At 36.6% G+C, this 17,384-nt stretch overlaps 1 protein-coding gene across 6 annotated transcripts in view; it reads right to left on the bottom strand.

The window, feature by feature from the left end:
* The window catches only part of adcy7 (adenylate cyclase 7), a 63,540-nt gene that overhangs the window by 26,698 nt on the left and 19,458 nt on the right, over positions 1–17,384 (bottom strand). For 3 of the 6 annotated variants that reach the window (XM_081605394.1, XM_081605392.1, XM_081605395.1), the window contains exons 2-5: positions 5,799–6,250; positions 5,491–5,664; positions 487–684; positions 192–353 (exon numbers count right to left, since the gene is read on the bottom strand). In XM_081605394.1, coding sequence (XP_081461520.1) covers positions 192–353; positions 487–684; positions 5,491–5,652 — 522 coding nt within the window. In that variant the 5' untranslated portion in view covers positions 5,653–5,664; positions 5,799–6,250. Of the gene's footprint in view, positions 1–191; positions 354–486; positions 685–5,490; positions 5,665–5,798; positions 6,251–7,514; positions 7,537–16,229; positions 16,282–16,515; positions 16,581–17,384 lie in introns of those variants that run through there. The other 3 variants (XM_008405547.2, XM_008405548.3, XM_081605393.1) reach the window with 3 other exon arrangements.

Raw genomic sequence — 17,384 nt, 5'->3', positions numbered from 1 at the left:
CATCTTTGTAGATCAGAGCAATAATGTTAACTTTGCAAATCTCCAAAATTGGTTCTGCATGTTTGACTTGGTCGTGAGAATCTTATATTGCCATAATGACCCTTTTAGCAATTTATAATTGCAGACAGATATGTTAGCTGTGTTTGAATATTTTAAAAGTTGCAGAATATCTCTTGTCCAGTTGTTTTTACCTGCTTAGCAAGGTCATCTTTTGCGATGTCGCCACCTATTAACGCCAGTGTGAGGATCATAATGTGAGACAGTGAGGTGATGACGCTCAGCACCACAGCGTGCCACAGCTGGAATGGCAGCATGGTATACACTGTGAAGATGATGAAGAGGAAGAAAGGCACCTAAAAACAACAAGAAGAAACTTTTATACATCAGAAAATGTATATTTCAGCTTGATCACATGTGCAGGAATTGTAGCTGCTGATGACAACAATCCAAACTTTAGTCTCTGAACCCTGGTGAAAAGTAAGGTACCTGGTCCCAAGGAAGGATGACAGCCTTACTGAAGATGAAGGCGTATCCCATGATTAGATGTGTGGCCCAGATAACCACGCCCAGCAAGAACCTCATTTGTTGTGAGAAAAGCTCTGTGCACACCAGTATTAATACAATCACGAACACACACAAGCTGGTGCCCACCACACTCACAAAGGCACGATGCTCCTCTGTTTTCTGCAGTAATAACAGGGAGAGAAAAACAAAAAAAATGTGTTACACCATACCAATCAAATAGCTATATTATGTTTAGTTCCTTAAATGTAGATCTATAGACAGGTTTTCTGTGATTGACCTTTCAAATGTAGTTAAACTTGCTAAACAAGGAGCCCATTTTATATTGTGACTATTTCTTGTTGGTGAGGTAAAGTACAGTACGTTCACTGCCAAAACATGAAACCATCTCTATTATTTTTTGTCTTGTTTCTAGAGTAAATATATTAGTACATTTGAAATAAGACAAAGCTAACATAGAGGTAACTTTTCAGAAAGATATAGGAGCTTATTCTAAGTACATATAATAATAATATTGATTTTAAAAAGTATTAGTTTCCTGGACAGACTATTTCACTAACAACATGGGAAAATTATCTTATTATAAGTTGAATAATCTGCCACTGGAACATTTTAACTAATATATCAAGGAAGAATGGACCTAAAACAAGACCCTATGTCTTGCTGAAAAGTTACTTGTAAGTTTGATTTGTCTTTGAAGTGCACTAAGATATTTACTCTAAAAACTAGACCAAAAATACTTGGTAAGATTGTGTGTTTCTGCAGAGTTCTTTCAGGCAGCTCTCTTACTAGAATATGCTAAACTCAAACTTTTTCACATTACAACAAACTTCAGTGTAGGTTTTTTTTTCTTTTTTGTATTTTACATGACAGACCAACAAATGTGCTGACTTCTACCTCCAGCGGTCATTAGGCAAGAGGCAGGGAATACCCTGGACAGGTCAGCATTAAAGCGAGGGTTAGGTGAAGAGAACATCTGCTGATGAATGACTTCTGAATGCAAATGCATCCATGGAAACATTAAGTGTTTCTCCGCCTGATATGAAAATGTCTCGGTGTGACTGAAAGCTAAGGTGGGAGTTGAAATGTGAACAGGAGAGAAAGCAAGGGGTTAAATAAGCGCTCTGCAGAGACAAACGCAGATAGTCAGTGTTAATAGATCTCCGAGAGGAGAAGGCCATCCCTGCATTGTATGTTGAGCCTGCTGGTTACCATGGCAGCACTGGAAAAGGACAGTTCTTAACTAAACCCCTTCAGCTCTCTGTGTCTTAATGAAAACCTTTCTTGCCAGAGAAAGAGAAATAATTTTTCTTTTACCAGGAAAATGAAAGAAACTCACAGGAATGCATAAAATTCTGTTGTGCAAAAAAAAAAAGCAGAAAAAAGCCATTGCAGTTTTTCCTTCAACATTTTAGTTTCATGTGTTGTTTTTACAGCAACAAGGCAGATAAAAATTATATCTAATTCTATAAACGTATGGGATGAAAAACCAGATAACTGGATAGCACAAACGGTGATTAAAACCAGATCTCAATCAAGCTAAAATCTGAAAACGAGGGCTCAAAATGTACCAACTGATTAGTTTTTCTCCTCAACAAAGCTCCGTCGGTTCATATCCATGACCAAAACCAGTTTATGGCCATTGACTTTCTACTACTGGCTGCCTACTCTTTTGTATTCAACTTTTACAAGCTCCACTCCAACATTTCTTTCCCAACTTCTCTGTTCCCTTGGAAACAAATACACTGTCTAACTCATGTGGACACAAGAGAGGCATTTTAGCTGAAAAAAAAAGTAGCTGCTGAAAAACAGAAGGAAAGCTGACTGATCAAATGTCAGGGGATGGACCAAGGACCAAGTGAGTCTCCGGTGTGTGAATGAATATATATATATGCTGCCTAAATGTCTTAATAGGATGAAAAAGACAACGAGGCAGAAGGCCAGAAAACTCTGATGGAGTTTGTGTTTGAGCAGGAGAGAAAATCACAGCATGTTTATGTGCACGTGTGCAGTGTAAACATGAGGGATGGAGCTATTGTGTGGGACTGAAACAAGAGAAAAAGGGAGTGTGCCACACAGCCTGCAGCAAGACAATAGTAGGAAGGTTAGGTTCATTTTTTTCCTACACAGGAAAGTAATATAATCTATGCTGACAGAAGATGTCAGTTTAGTACGATGGGCTGGACTCACTAAACTGCTACTTGCTTCGTGCCAAAATCAACAGTACGTTCAGACCAGCAGAAGCCAGGAGCATAATTGCCATCTGAACACACTGACAGCAAAATGCTTTAAGTTTTAAATTTCTGTAGTTTTTATGACTCTGGTTTTGACAGCTGGCTCAAGTAGAGCAACATCTGCGAAGGCAGATACATTTCAACATCATGTTGTCTTTTCAAGCTACTCTTGAGTTGTCCACTTCTACAACCAAACAACAGAACTGAAATATAAATGTTTCAATGCTGCTCTCCCTTCCTTCCAGTTACATAACACATGTCTCATTCACGTCACTCACTCACTGCTGAAGAAAAGCTATGATGCATTTATAAGCATGTGTACATATAAAAGCAATAAATTGTGTCCATAAACTAAAAACAGTATTGAAATAAATACAGTACCTTGCAGAAGAATGCAGCCCCTTTAACTTTTCAAAATTTTTATTACATCGCAACTACAAACTTCAATAAATTTTTTGACATTAGACAGTATTTGGTAGATCAACATAAGTAAACAATTCCTTAATATCGATTTTAAGAAAGGAGTAGTTCTACTGGCAGATTGTTTTCACCGATAACATTGGAAAATGTTTTGCTATAAGTTCCACGTAAGCCATAAAAACTCACATACATTTCTTCCACCGGTTTGCTGCAGTCCCTTGATGACTTGGGTCTGTTTATTCCTGTTTTTATTTAAATTATGTAAGGCACTTTGAAATGCCTTGCCGCTGAAATGTGCTATCCAAATAAAATTTGATTGATTGATTGATTGATTGATTGATTGATTGATTGATTGATTGATTGATTGATTGATTGATTGATTGATTGATTGATTGATTGATTGATTGATTGATTGATTGATTGATTGATTGATTGGGCTAAACTGCGAACTTACGGTTTTCTTTCAACAATGGATTTATTCTTGCTACTTTCAAAAAGAGCCAGGTTTGTGGAGCGTATGACTAATAACAGTCCTGTCAACATGTTATCCCATATGAACTGTTGGTCTCTGCAGCTCCTTTAGAGTTACCACGGGCCCTGTAACTACCATGGTAAAAATCAGTCAGGTTCCGAATAGTCTTTGCAGGGTTTTGTACGGATCGCTATAGCCGTGTTAACCAAGAATGTAGTGTACTCCCTATTGTGTGCAACGAGGAGTGGGAGTCTTAAGTGTGCAGAAAACCTTCATAGGTAAAATGCAGAATAGCCTATTCAGTTTAAATCATACTTGTCATACAAAACAGCACGAAGACACAAATAAAACCTGGTAACTAGATAATCTCATTCACTAGATTTGTAGTATTGGTTCTGTTCCTGGTTTTAACATATTTCATTTTTTCAGTGCAATATGTAATTATCGGCATTCTGTATGTGTCCTTTTGGTTGTTTCCATTTCATGTGTACACATAATCCACTTACCAGAAAACCCAAATACAAGGAGGACAACAAGATTCATCCTGAAACTTTTAGATTATGAACCAAGAACCTAGGTTTACCATTTTGTGCTTTCCAAATTGTATTTCAGGCTTTGCAGAATATTTCAAACATTTGTATCCAACTATCACTTACTTTGCTAGCTAATGCTAAGTTTTAGTGTCTTCAGAAAAGTCTGGTTTGTCTGTTTAACTTGTTTCCGGCTTGTTCGTTTTATTTGACTTATTTGACTATATAGTCAAAGTTTCCAATTTAATAATAATAATAATAATGAGATTTTGTAAGCCAAACAGTCTGAATTTGTACTTAGTTAGAAGCATCAACAGAGCATATGAGCCAACATGCAAATTCCTTCAAACTTCCACATTAACAACTTAAGCAGGCGCTTACTGATATATTTGTTTACTTAGCCATTTGAAATACTGAAAAAGGTGTAAAACTTGTTGACTTAGCCATGTAAAATATGGAATCCAAGAAAACTAAAGCACGCAAAACAGAACTAAACTAAAGTTATAGGAGGCCTCCTCTGTTCATTATGAATCATCCACTCATCCGTTATCTTTACTCACTTATGCTTGCAAGGTTTCTGTGGTGGGAATGGAGAGGCTATCTCTAGTAGTAATTGGGCGAGACGGGACAGATCACTAGTTCATTAGAAGGGACACACACAGGACAAACAGGCATGGAGAAGCACTTTCATACTTAAGGGGAATTTAGAGATTTAGAGTAACCGGTTAAGCTAATGCACCTAGAGAGAACCTGCACAATCACAATTAGAAAGACTGCATGCCGGGATCTTTTTGCTTCACAGTAACAAAGTATGACAGTGTAACACTCATCATTAAAAAACCTTCTCAAATTGTTTGAAAATGGGTTTTAAATACTTTAAATACTAAGAGTGAACAGCTTTTGGTCACCATATTAATCATAAATGTAAAACACACAAAAAAATCAGAGTAATAATTTCTCCAGTTAAGGTTAAAAGTACCATTTATGGCCAAACTTGGCCAGAAATGGCTTTTCATTACATTGTACACATAAAGTAATGAAAGAGTTTGATCTGGAGCAGCAAGCGTTGATAAAACCACTATGTTCCCAGAATTTAACAATTGATCACATCTGCTTACCAAGAAAAATCTACGGGCAAAATAAAAATAGAAAAAAAATATTTCTGGTATATAGTCAGTAATTCCCAAAATTGTCTGTTGAACACATACTACATAGAAACAGGGATAACTTTGATTTTTATTACTTAAAAATTAGCGTGATTTCTATACAGTTATGCAAACTCAACTGTCTTATATCCTGATTGAAAACTCACCAGTTGAAAGGCAAAGAATAGACTGAGGAAAACTCCACAGAAGAATATGGAGAGGCCCAGCAGAGCCAGTGGCTGATACTGGCTGATGCAGGAGAATCTGCGGTACAGTGCCTCATTTTTGAGCTCCTGGTTATTCAGCAGGTACTTTCCCTTGGCTGGCATGGCTAACACTTCCTGCAGAGGCAAAGCAGGTGTTAACAAGGAGCTGCAGGACGCAAAAGTGTGTGTCTCCACTACTTTCTTTGAGGAAGCACAACAAAAGTTTGCTATAAAAGGAAGCAAAAAAATAAATATAAAAAATTACCAACCTTTATTTGGCAAGAGCGTGGTGCTAGCTCATGACAATCAAGTAAAACTTGCGTCTTTCCTTTGTTGTGGCATCCTTATTGTTTTTGTTGTCTGTCACAGCTTTGTTGTAGCTCCCTCCAACACTTGTTCCCTCCGTTTCTATCCCTCGTTGTCGCTCTTCCCTGCTGCTAGTCTTTTTTTTTGTGTCTTTTATCCTCTATCTGGTGTTGGCAAGCAAGCCCGCCTCATCCTTTGCCAACTACTGTGCGTTGCTCCCGTCAGTGGGTTTGAGTAATAAAGCCCAGGGCTTGGAGACACAAAAGAGGAGGGAAGATTAAGCGAGAGGCGGGAGGAGGGTATGAAGGAAGAAGAGGGAAGAAAACAGGAGCTGACGAGGAGTGCAACAAAGGTCAGCAGAGCTCCGATGAGGATTAAGGATGTAACGGAGCAGATAGGTAGTCCTTACAGGCACCTGGAAGGAAAAGGCAATAAGAACAACAGCATTTTAAAAGATTAAATAGTTTCAGACTTGACACTTCAAAGTTATAGATCAATGTCTATAACATTGATCTATATGTGAAAATCTTTAACAAGATTTTCACATCTTGTTAAAATGTGAAAATGCAAAGAGGTGTTTTATGTAACCATTTAAATACTGTTTATTTGACTCTTCAGTAGTCTGGTTTAAGAACCACCCACAGTATAAAAACAGCTCTGGTCGGTTATTAGACATTATTTACGTTTCAGAGGCTCTGCTCCCATTCATTCTTTAGGAATGAATGTCTTCATTCCTAAAGAAAGTGTTTTAGATTTATTTGGTAATTTTGAATCAGAAAAAAAAACAGACTTGGTCATAACGATCAACTTGCAGCCACTTTAGAGACAGTAGCTTCAAAATGGTCTTAGTTTCTGACCGTTTAGTAAGTAGAGGCAAAGAGTTGCATTTGAATCAGACACTGCAAAACCTATCAGACAAACAATAAGAGGAGAAGACAGAAATAAACGGCAGAGACCAATTACAGCTCAAAACAAAACATCTCAGTACCATTTCCTGTTTCAAAATAAAAGCTTATTTCAATAGATTCTAATAATTAACTTACATAGCTGATTGTCTTAAGTTAATTCACTCTTGTATGGTGTTTGTTACTGTTCTTTAACCAAAACATTTTACAACAACTTGTTGTAAAACAAGTTGTTGTTCAAAAGAGACAAAAGAGAGTTCAAAAGAGACAAAAGAGAGTTTATTCTTTTAGATCGTAATAACCTGAAATATGTTATTCATCTCTTAATGAATTCACAGCTTCAACTTCATGAGCTTGTGAAAATCCAGACAAAACCATAAGGTATTCAAGTTAAGATATTTGCTCTACACCCCACAATCAACTCAAAATAAGCTCTATAAATGAAGTTGAGCTGACTTGAGAACATGAGCAATCAAGGATTTACAAATTTAAATAGCAAAACTACCCAAGTAAAGACTTTTGAATGAACACACTTTCTTTAAATTAATTCAGGTTGCAAAAGTAAATTCGTACTCATTTTAAAATGATTATTGTTTCCATGTTTTAACATACCAAGGTACAAATTATCGGGGAATATATGACTCAAGAGGACAGCTGTGAGAGTGAAATATAAATATCCGGACTGCTCAGGGAAGGAAAAAGCTTATTCATACCTTAACTACGCACAGGCAACAATAAAGCAACCCCTTATCTCTGTTTGTGGAAGGGTTTTACCTCATCTCTGCCACAACGGTCAGCAGACACAGTCATGACTTCATCCACAAATAGGCCAGCTGCTTTGGAGTCATTTACCTAACAATACACAGTTGTGGAGTTACCACTTAAACGGTCACTCAAAATATTTTAATTTGCACTCAGCTGAACTAACAAGACTAACCAACAAACCCACATGTGTGGCTGCTTTGTGAGATGCATGAATCTCACTGAACTGGATGTAGCTTGTGAATTTAGACAAACTATCTATTGTCAATATCACAAACTGGAAAAATGACATCAATTTGACTACCAGGCCATAAGTTAAAGTAAGCAGAAGTATGAGCTGTGTCTAAACAATTGCCAACGGAATATTTAGGACCACAAACAATGACAAATTTTATTAGAGCTCGGTTTCACAGACCAAGACAAGGAGTGAATTATTATGAAGTGTACGGAAAATTACTTATACCTTTTTTTTTTTACAGATAAAAAACTGAAAAGTGTGAGTTTATATTCAGTCCCTTGTCTTTTAGCTTCAGATAATATCCAGTACAACCAACTTTAAAAATTCATCTTACAAGTAAAGTCCAACTGTGCAACTTAATTCCAGTATAAATTCAGCTATTCCATGTAGCCCCCAGAGGTTTTGTTGGAAACATTATTGAATAAACAGCATGTAGGTACTTTATTAATCCTTTCAGGGAAATTGTATTACAACAGTATCACCAAAGAAAGAGCACATTAAGTAACTTTGGAGCGGCTGCAGAGATGCACAGCAGTTTACACGCAGCACAAACATGTAGAAACTGGTGTAGATTTTCAAGTTTGACAGGACATGCCAATCCTAAGTAGTTAAGTAGGAGGAAACTGGACTTTATTGTTTTTTGCCTCTCATTCAAAAAGCTTCTTCAGTTCAAAAATGGTTTGGGAGTAGCAGGAAATAATCTGAGAACAGTTAGACTTTTTGAGTCGTTAAAGTGTCTACAGCATTTTCTCTTGTCCTTCAGTGGACTGAGTTGGATGCTTTGACATAAGTTAAGTTGGGATATCCACATGTTTGAAGAGCAGAGTTCTGGTGACAGTCTATGTTCTGTTCAGTAGATTCAAAAACAAGGTACTGGTCCTTGTGTGTGGGTTTTTTACAGACTTCAGTGGCAAGGCTTCAATCTCTTGCAATTTGTACCAGGCAGCATTTAGTAAAGGTTTCCTTTTCTTTGACTTGGATTTTGACCCAGGTGTCATTCACAAACCAGCTTAGTTTCCTTGATCAGCATTGACAAGGAAGCTGACCAGAGCTGATGGGAAGAAAACCTATTTGAGGCGGTTAAAAACAAGGAATACAGAAATTCAACCCTAAACCTACAGCCAGAGCCACCACAGAATGGTTTAAGTCAAAACATATATGTGCTAGAATAATTTAGACTTACATCTAATTTAGAATCTGTTACAAAAGACGCTCTCCATCCAATCTAAGTGACCTCGGATTGAAGAATGGGGAATCGTTTTATTCTCATTATGTTGGAAGAGACACATCCTGTCATCACAGTCAACATTGGTTCTAAATAACACTGACTTGAATACATATTTAATATAGAGAGTCCAAATTAAATAAGCCAAAGTCTTTGGAAAAACGTTCAATGAGTAATAATACTTTCGTAAAGCTCTGCTGCATACGTCAAGTTTTAATGGTAATAGAGTAAATAATGACCATATTTTCCGCACTATAAGGCGCACCGGATTATAAGGCGCACCTTCAATTAATGGCCTATTTTAAAACTTTTTTCATATATAAGGCGCATAGAATGGACGCTACAGTTACGGTTGCTACCCGTCCCGTATTGAACCTATACGGGACGTGATTTGTTCAGTTCTCTACAAATGTGGATGTGTAATAATAAAGTAGTGGTCCCCCAGTACTTTATATAGTAGGCTGCCCCAGTCATTGTTTTACTCACGGTGTTGGTGTTGCGATATTGTGCCCAACTGCTATCTGGGTAACACAGACCAACCGACATGCTGCCGCCGCAGCCTCTGTCGCACCCCCCGCCCCTCCGGCTTGAAGCACCCCGGATGAATATCTAAAGCCACTTTGTTGACGTAAAGAATGTCAACAAAACAGTCCGACTCGGGTCAACGAGGAGAGCCTTCCGCGACTGGGCCGGGGCGTGGCCGGACGATGGTCACCCTTCTCCGTTCGCGCACAGCATGTTCGTGGAGAACGTGGTGCTACATGACCTGCAGACACCTGATTATCATGTCGGTAGGTAGATAGGTCAGTCAAACTTTATTAACAAACCAGCGTTCTGACAACTATCTCAGCATGCACAGCGCACTTCTTCTTCTATGGCGGAAAATGAAGTTGGCGGCCTGTTGTGACTCAATATTGGTCCATATATAAGGCGCACCGGATTATAAGGCCCACTGTCGGCTTTTGAGGAAATTGAAGGTTTTTAGGTGCGCCTTATAGTGCGGAAAATATGGTATATCCCTGATATTCTGTTGCATAGACAACAATCAAATTATAATAACATAAACAAAAATTCTTCCTTTACGTTCTCGTTTTTTTTAAGTGACGCGTTTGCTTTGTGCCGAATAGAGGACCACAATGTACCTGACAGTCTGGGAGATCATGCTGGGTAAGCTCCATACGAGTAAACAAGGTGGATATAGATTGTTATAGATCGTCCTTATCTCTTCAAACAGCTAGAGCTCTATAGCTGCAACAGGTCCTCATAATTATGCTGAACTATCACTGAGCATCACAGCCACAGAGCAGAAACAAGGACACCGAAGCTGCTTGTAGGGATTTAGAGATATTACTGAATCATTCAGAGAAAAACAACGTGAACTTCGCTCTGCTGTCAATAGAAAGCTCATTTCCTGCTCTCACTCTATTTCAGTGTGTGGAGGAAAAGGCACAGCTTCATGTTTGTTTCCAGCATAGCAACTGTGACAGGTGCTATGTGCCATAAAAACTGGGATACAAGAGGAGGAAGGACAAAAGATAGCAAGACAAAAAACAAAATTATGTTGGAACCATCATTTGCCACAGGGACTTTTTAGTGATAAAATTCCCTGTGGCCAATGCAGTGATGCTCCACCCTCACCTGTTGTCATTTATTGCCAGTCAGCTGGCTGAAAATGAGCTATGACACTTTCCTCTCACTTACAAGAAAGGCTAATCAGCAATTTGGAAGCATTTTAAATATTTCAAGCTAGTCATTTGAGCAAAATATCAACAAATTAAATGAGATACCCAGGTTTCAACCAACCAACCAGGTTTCTCTCTGTTATGATAAAGTTTTTAATCTATAATTATTAAATGCTTCCAGATGCATCAAATGCTCTTATCACTTTTGAGTCATGTCTGCAGTGCAGATAGTCATCAAAAAATGAAAAAATGTGTCCTCATTTGAGATTTAACTTCCAGATCTAATGGAGCGCTGACTGGAAATCACCTCATAGGTAATAAACTAATGCTATCCAGAGATCATATCTTTAGCAAACCAGCTCCCAATTCAAAACCTTTTATAGAGAGCTGCAAATACAGAATTTTTTTTTTTTTCCAGAGCAAATTACTTTGCTTTTATGACCGTCTTTGTGCTTGCATTCAATGAGCCAGGACAAAAGAGGACAAAGAGTGACCCTGGCCTCAAGAAGAGGAAAAAAAAAGGATGAGCAAATGCATTCCCCAGTCTGTGTTGCAAAGTTCTAGGGTTAAAGGTGATTTTGGTAAAGAGCCGATTCACCTAAAAACTTTGTGGAGTACAGAGGCAACTAAAGAGACCCACCAGGTTTTCCTATTTTAAATTCCTTAAATTTTAAGTTCACAAGAACTTAAAGATTTTACAGGTTTTGTTTTGGACACACTAAATTAGCTAAAAATAATTTTAGATATACGACTTTATCAATTAAATATTTCAAGCAGCTTAACTTGGAACATTGTTAAATGTTTAAAATGTGAATTCAGTTCATCTCGCAGATAAAATAGTTATTTGTCTACTAATCTGTTCACACCATTTTGTTTCTAACTAAAATGTTGCGGTTCTGGACTGTGAGGATTGTCAGGAAGCAGAAGATACTCATCCTGCATAGATTCAGGATTCTATTTTTCAGACAACAAAACTTTAAAGAAAAGAAGAGTAAAGCCAAACAGCTTTTCACACATCATCAGGGTGGATAATTTGGTAGTGATTTAACAAAATTACTCATGCATATCAAGTTTTTTGAAATCCACATTTTTGATTTACCTGCTAGATATCTTTTTAAGAAGAAATAGGTTGCAGTGAAAAAATGTCAATCAAATCTAGTTATTTAATCCTCTATAATATCCAAATAAATGCAAGAAATCATTTTGTTGAAGGCTCACTCACCTCTTGATGCTGAATCTGATAGTATTAGATTTGTTTTTCTTATTAGTTGACCACTTGCAGTGACTCATACGCTCTGTTATTAACATGCATTCTGGATAAATCAGATATACAAACCCAGTTACACAAGCCCAACGACCACACTAACACCTGATATTAAAATTTGCTTTGAGCCATCAGGATCACAGATTTCACATGACACGCTCTGCAACAAGGGTCAACAAGTCAACAATAATGTTCAACTTTTATCTACAGATTAGAAAACAACGGGGAAAAAAGGAAAGTAAAACAAGATGTTTAACTCCCAGCTAAAGTAACACATCTGTGTCCTGACATAGGGGAGCAGTCAAGATTTTACACTCTTCAGAAAATCGCCATTATGTACCAGGGATACATCAAAAGCGCTAAACAAGCTTGATGGATGTGGCGGGACTTTAATATCCACAAAATGTGTTTCTCATGTTTACATCCATATAAAGTGCAATTTTACATACACCAACTTATAAGATGAGACAGGAAAGACAGTTACAGCAGCTTAGTACCAAGCAATGATTACATTTAATTATTTTTACTTTACGTGACTTAAATATTTAGCTGGATATAATATTTCATAATTTTTTTATCAGTTTGCAGGACAAATATCCAGGTCAGATCAAGTTAGTATTTTGCGGCCTCCTCTAATCCTGCAGCAATATAAAAAAAGAAAGAAAAATCCTTTCTATAAATAGAAGACTGATCTATGTACAGCAATGCACACTTGTGGATTAGATTATCATAGCCTGTCCCCAGCCATGTCTCCTCCTTTCTCTCAGTACTGGCTACTGGTATTAAATTAACCGCATTCACCAGAAGGAGTGACTTGCACCTAACAATATTACCAGGATGCTATTTCAGCAATGATTTAAGCATTAAATGCCTCTGCTTATAATAAATACAGGAAGTGCAAAAGAGAAAACGGTACTTGGAAGCTGTCCGTTATTGGTCAAATGTTTCACATACACCTATATATAAATCGAGCAAAGGCTGAGACTGCTGCAAGTGTAGCCATCTGTTTTTCTGCTTGACACAAACAGCGGGTAAAAATAGGAGATTATTGGTTTAAAAATACATAGAATTTAAATCTAGACATATCAGCCGAGGGACAAATCCAATACTGAAATAGCCTTGATCAAATTAGTTTGAGCCATTTCCTTCTCATATGCTGTTTGGATTTAAAAACACCTGCACTCCCTCAAAGGAAAATGTCACCCAAGTCATATTCAGGACAACACTCAGTGTGACTGTCACAAGGCTCAAAAGGTAATAAACTGGTATAAATGCAAATGCAAATTCAAATAAATTACTGTATATAAATGGTTATTAAAAGAATGTCAGTTGTCTCTATATAATTCAAAATTAGGATATTATTACAATAACAAAAATATTTCAGCTTATTTGCAGCTTAATTTAGAATAAACGGTACAATTTTAATAATGAGCCCAGAATAACTTTGCTGTAATTCGCATTCTATCATAAAACATACAGCCACATTTAGAAAAAATAAATAAAATTAAAAAATCAGAATATGTGTTTTGATGAGGCTCATTTGTCAGATTAAAAGTACATGCTGAAAATAACACACTTTTCATTAATCTCATATTTTTGTATTGTTTTAATGCATTCTAAGCTGTAATGTGTTTTCATTATCTGTAGGTGAATATCACAATTAGCAATTTGAAAGCCTTTCAGGATGAAGTTTGCAGAGAGTTTGTGAGATGTCTTTCAAAGTTATGTGTGACAGACTTTCAAACATTAGTTTATGTGCAAAAAAAAAGAAAAAAGGTGAAGCAAAGTTTGAATTCTTTGGTTATCTCACTCAAAAGATCCATATGCGTGTCACTGTGCGATAACATATGCGAGTCAAGACATAGATAAGTTAAAAAAAGGGAGAAAACATATCAGCACAGTGCCACGTTAGCAGATTAGGGTGATATATAGTTAGGGTAAGAGATATGGGAATTTAGGTTACTAGACAGAATGCATCAAAGTTTTCAGGTGCAGCAGAATGCATTGCTGCAGCCTTTTCTGACCCGCAGGTGCAGAGGTGTAACAAAAATGAGACACAGAGTGCTGTGTATAAGTGTTCACTGAAGAAACACCTTAGACCTCATGGCTATTTCTCTGTCATTTTAAAAAGATTTTATCATGTGTTGAACAGAGCTCTGTGAGATGCTAAAATAATATAGCTTTGTAACTTAACTCTGCTGCAAACATCTCCAGAACTTTATCCCCGACATTTGTGGTGTTCTATGGTCCTAAAGATGTTTGTTTACCAATATTCTCTAAAAAAAATACCTTTGAGGTTTATAGAAAACAAGAAAATTAAATTAAACACAGGTGGATTCTTTAGGTAATTCAGTGACTTTAGAAGACAACTGACTGTGAAAGATTTCATTTTGAGGTTAAAGACTAATTAACGCTGGACAATATATTGTGAATGAGAAAGTTGAATTTTACATAAGGCAATATTTAGTCAGTCGGACAGTCAGAAGACGCTCACACTAGACCTTTCCCAAAGTGCTTAAGGAATCACAAATAAGAAAAAGGAAAGCAGAAAATAGGTATGTATTGCAATATTTACCAATATTACCACCAGCACAAAATTTTCTAATTTCATGTAGTCCAAGGCATAATAAAAATGCACACCCGATTGAAATGAAGAATAGACGCAATCTGTTCCAGCAACAGGGATCATTGTTTCCAGCTGATGTCACCAGCCACATCCCTGATTCAGGTTTCAAAACGTACCACACTCTTTCCCATAACACTGGAGCAAAAGGGCGCCTTTTTCACCACCAGCCATAAGAAAAAAACCATAATTATTCCTCAGCAGTCCAGCCAGCTCACTACCACTATCCCACTCAGAAAACCTCAACATCTGAAACCAGTACAGCGATGGGAATGTTTACGCAGCTACAGAGAACCTAATGCAGATATCACGCAGCACTGCTTCAAAAGAAATGGATGGCAGCTTAAGGTCAGTGTGATGATGGTAATTTTCCAGACGACTATCAAACTCGGGCTGCTGACAGGGCCATTTGGTGCGCGTTTCACACAATCTACTCTTATATCTAAAGTTAAATGTTTTTATAATTCATAGTGTGCGTTGCATTGGTTGACGCCTGTCAAAAATAGCATGTTGTTAATGTGCATGAAATGACTTTAAAAACTGAGGCTAATAATGAGAACAGTTAAATTTGCACAGTACATTACAGCTACATAGTTTCTGAATTTCTGTGATGGGCAGGACGGCGATGGAGTCAGATATGTAGCCCTTCCGTTTGCCTCAGACGTTACTGTATTTATTCTAACCAGTGAGAAAATCAACTTGGTGGTAAACATTAGTCATCAGCAGCGTCTACCCCACTGTTACAGACAGCAACAGAAAAAGGGGTGAGATGACTGAGATCAGATAGTGGTATGCTACATAAATTTACATCTTTTGTCTGTGTGGTCAGGGATCTCAGGAGGTTTAATACAAAAACTACAAAATGGATGTGCTTTCAGAAGTAATGTTAGCATGATGCATATTAGGACCATCGTAAGAGACATCATGAGTTCACAACAACCAAAGATTATTTATTCTAAATTGTTTTTTAGGTCTAATGTGCATGATTGTCAAAATAGACGTAGAATTGAAGATAGATTTGTACTTCCTAAACTTTATACAAATTATTTTAAGATGTCGGCCTTACATAGATTATGTTCACAAGACACATTTTACTGAAAATTATATTAGAGTTACATCAGAAGAATGAATTTTACTTTCTTTTAGAAAGTATTTACAAGAAAAATAGCTATACTGAATATTTTTTCTTAATCTTATGTTGATCATGTATGCTTTTCACTATAGCTTGTAATATTGAAGTCAATGTCCTTTTGTAGAATGTTGTACATAATAGTATAATTCCTTTTGTTATAATCTATGGCCTCCGTTTTGTATTTGTGTCTGTTTATTTTTGTAGTTGTGATTTTTAATTTGTTATGTTATCTATGTATGTTTTGTACTTTTAGTTATTTATGTTGAATGTGTGGAACTGCAGCTAATGGGAATCAAAATGAAAGAAAGAAAGAAAGAAAGAAAGAAAGAAAGAAAGAAAGAAAGAAAGAAAGAAAGAAAGAAAGAAAGAAAGAAAGAAAGAAAGAAAGAAAGAAAGAAAGAAAGAAAGAAAGAAAGAAAGAAAGAAACTCCACATTACTAATCTTATCTTTAACATAAGTTAAAATACTGTCAAATATATGTGTGTATTCTATTTTCTGTTCTAAATACATATCACTATCACACAACTAGTAACTGAAACATTACTAAAAAATTAAAACACACCTAAGAAGAGAGAATCTCAAGTCAGTGGTTTACATCAGCCCCGCAGGTTCTGTTTCTATACATGACATAAAATACAATAAATAAACCCAAACTAGCTACAGAGAAAGACATTGATAAACAGTTGTAAAATTAAACACGGCTGAAACGCACAACATTGAATATGATAACAAATAAAAACACATACATGACAAAATTAGACATAAATTCTTGTATATGATTAAATTTGTCTAAAACGTATGTTAAAATATACTTGTGAAGAAAACACAGAGCTGATCCTAATACATACCAGTTTCAGACAGCAACAGAAAAAGTGGGTAAGCTGACTGTTACTGGTTTCTATGGTAACCACCAACTGTTGAGAGTTTACAAATGATGTAGCAATGAAAAGAATAACTTTTTGACTACACTATATAAATTTGAAGAATAAATAAGCCAATTTTGTCAAACTTCACATCTATTATAATGTTAAAATAAATCCCAGTTACTCGTACCGTCAGATAACAGACGCTGACAGGCATGAAATCGTAAATAAAAGCTACAGTGCAATGCAAAAGTACTAATAACAGTTTAACTTGCACATTTTGTCATGCAACAAACTTTAAGTTACTTTAATGGGATTTCTTGTAAATACCAATAAGAAATAGTGCAAAAACATTTTACCCAGTCTTAAGAGATTAAATTGTTAAAATGCTACTGGATATAAAATTTCCATTCAAGTTCCACCCAGGACACAAAATACCACAACTTCAAAAACCTCGGCTGAGCAAGCTCTCTTTCCAGTGCTGCAGACACTACACTGATTCTTCTAACTTCCTATTAGTTGCATAACCAACAAATCTGAAAATAAAACAAATATTGACAGAAATTCAAAATAATGTCTTTTAATAAAAACACGAGAGGAAACAACAACCACTTGAATGCCTGTTTTGTGTCCTGATATATTTGATGGCTGAAGAGAAAGCATGCTGCAACATGTTCCCAGCCTGACTGATCACACTATTTGAGCAGACTTGCTTGATTTCCTCTTCAAAACTTAACACTGCCAATTCAGTAAGTCACACAGATAGAAGATTTTGCTCTCTGGCTATAGAGGCGCAGAGTAAAACCTGAACACGCCGTTTCCACTATAAAATATGGTGGTGACATGGCAGTTTA

This window comes from Poecilia reticulata, chromosome 3 (genome assembly GCF_904066995.2).
Source record: "Poecilia reticulata chromosome 3, P_reticulata-male-v2, whole genome shotgun sequence".
NCBI lineage: Eukaryota > Metazoa > Chordata > Actinopteri > Cyprinodontiformes > Poeciliidae > Poecilia > Poecilia reticulata.
The sequence above is the reverse complement of the archived record's forward strand: the minus strand, read 5'-3'. Positions and strand labels throughout refer to the sequence as shown.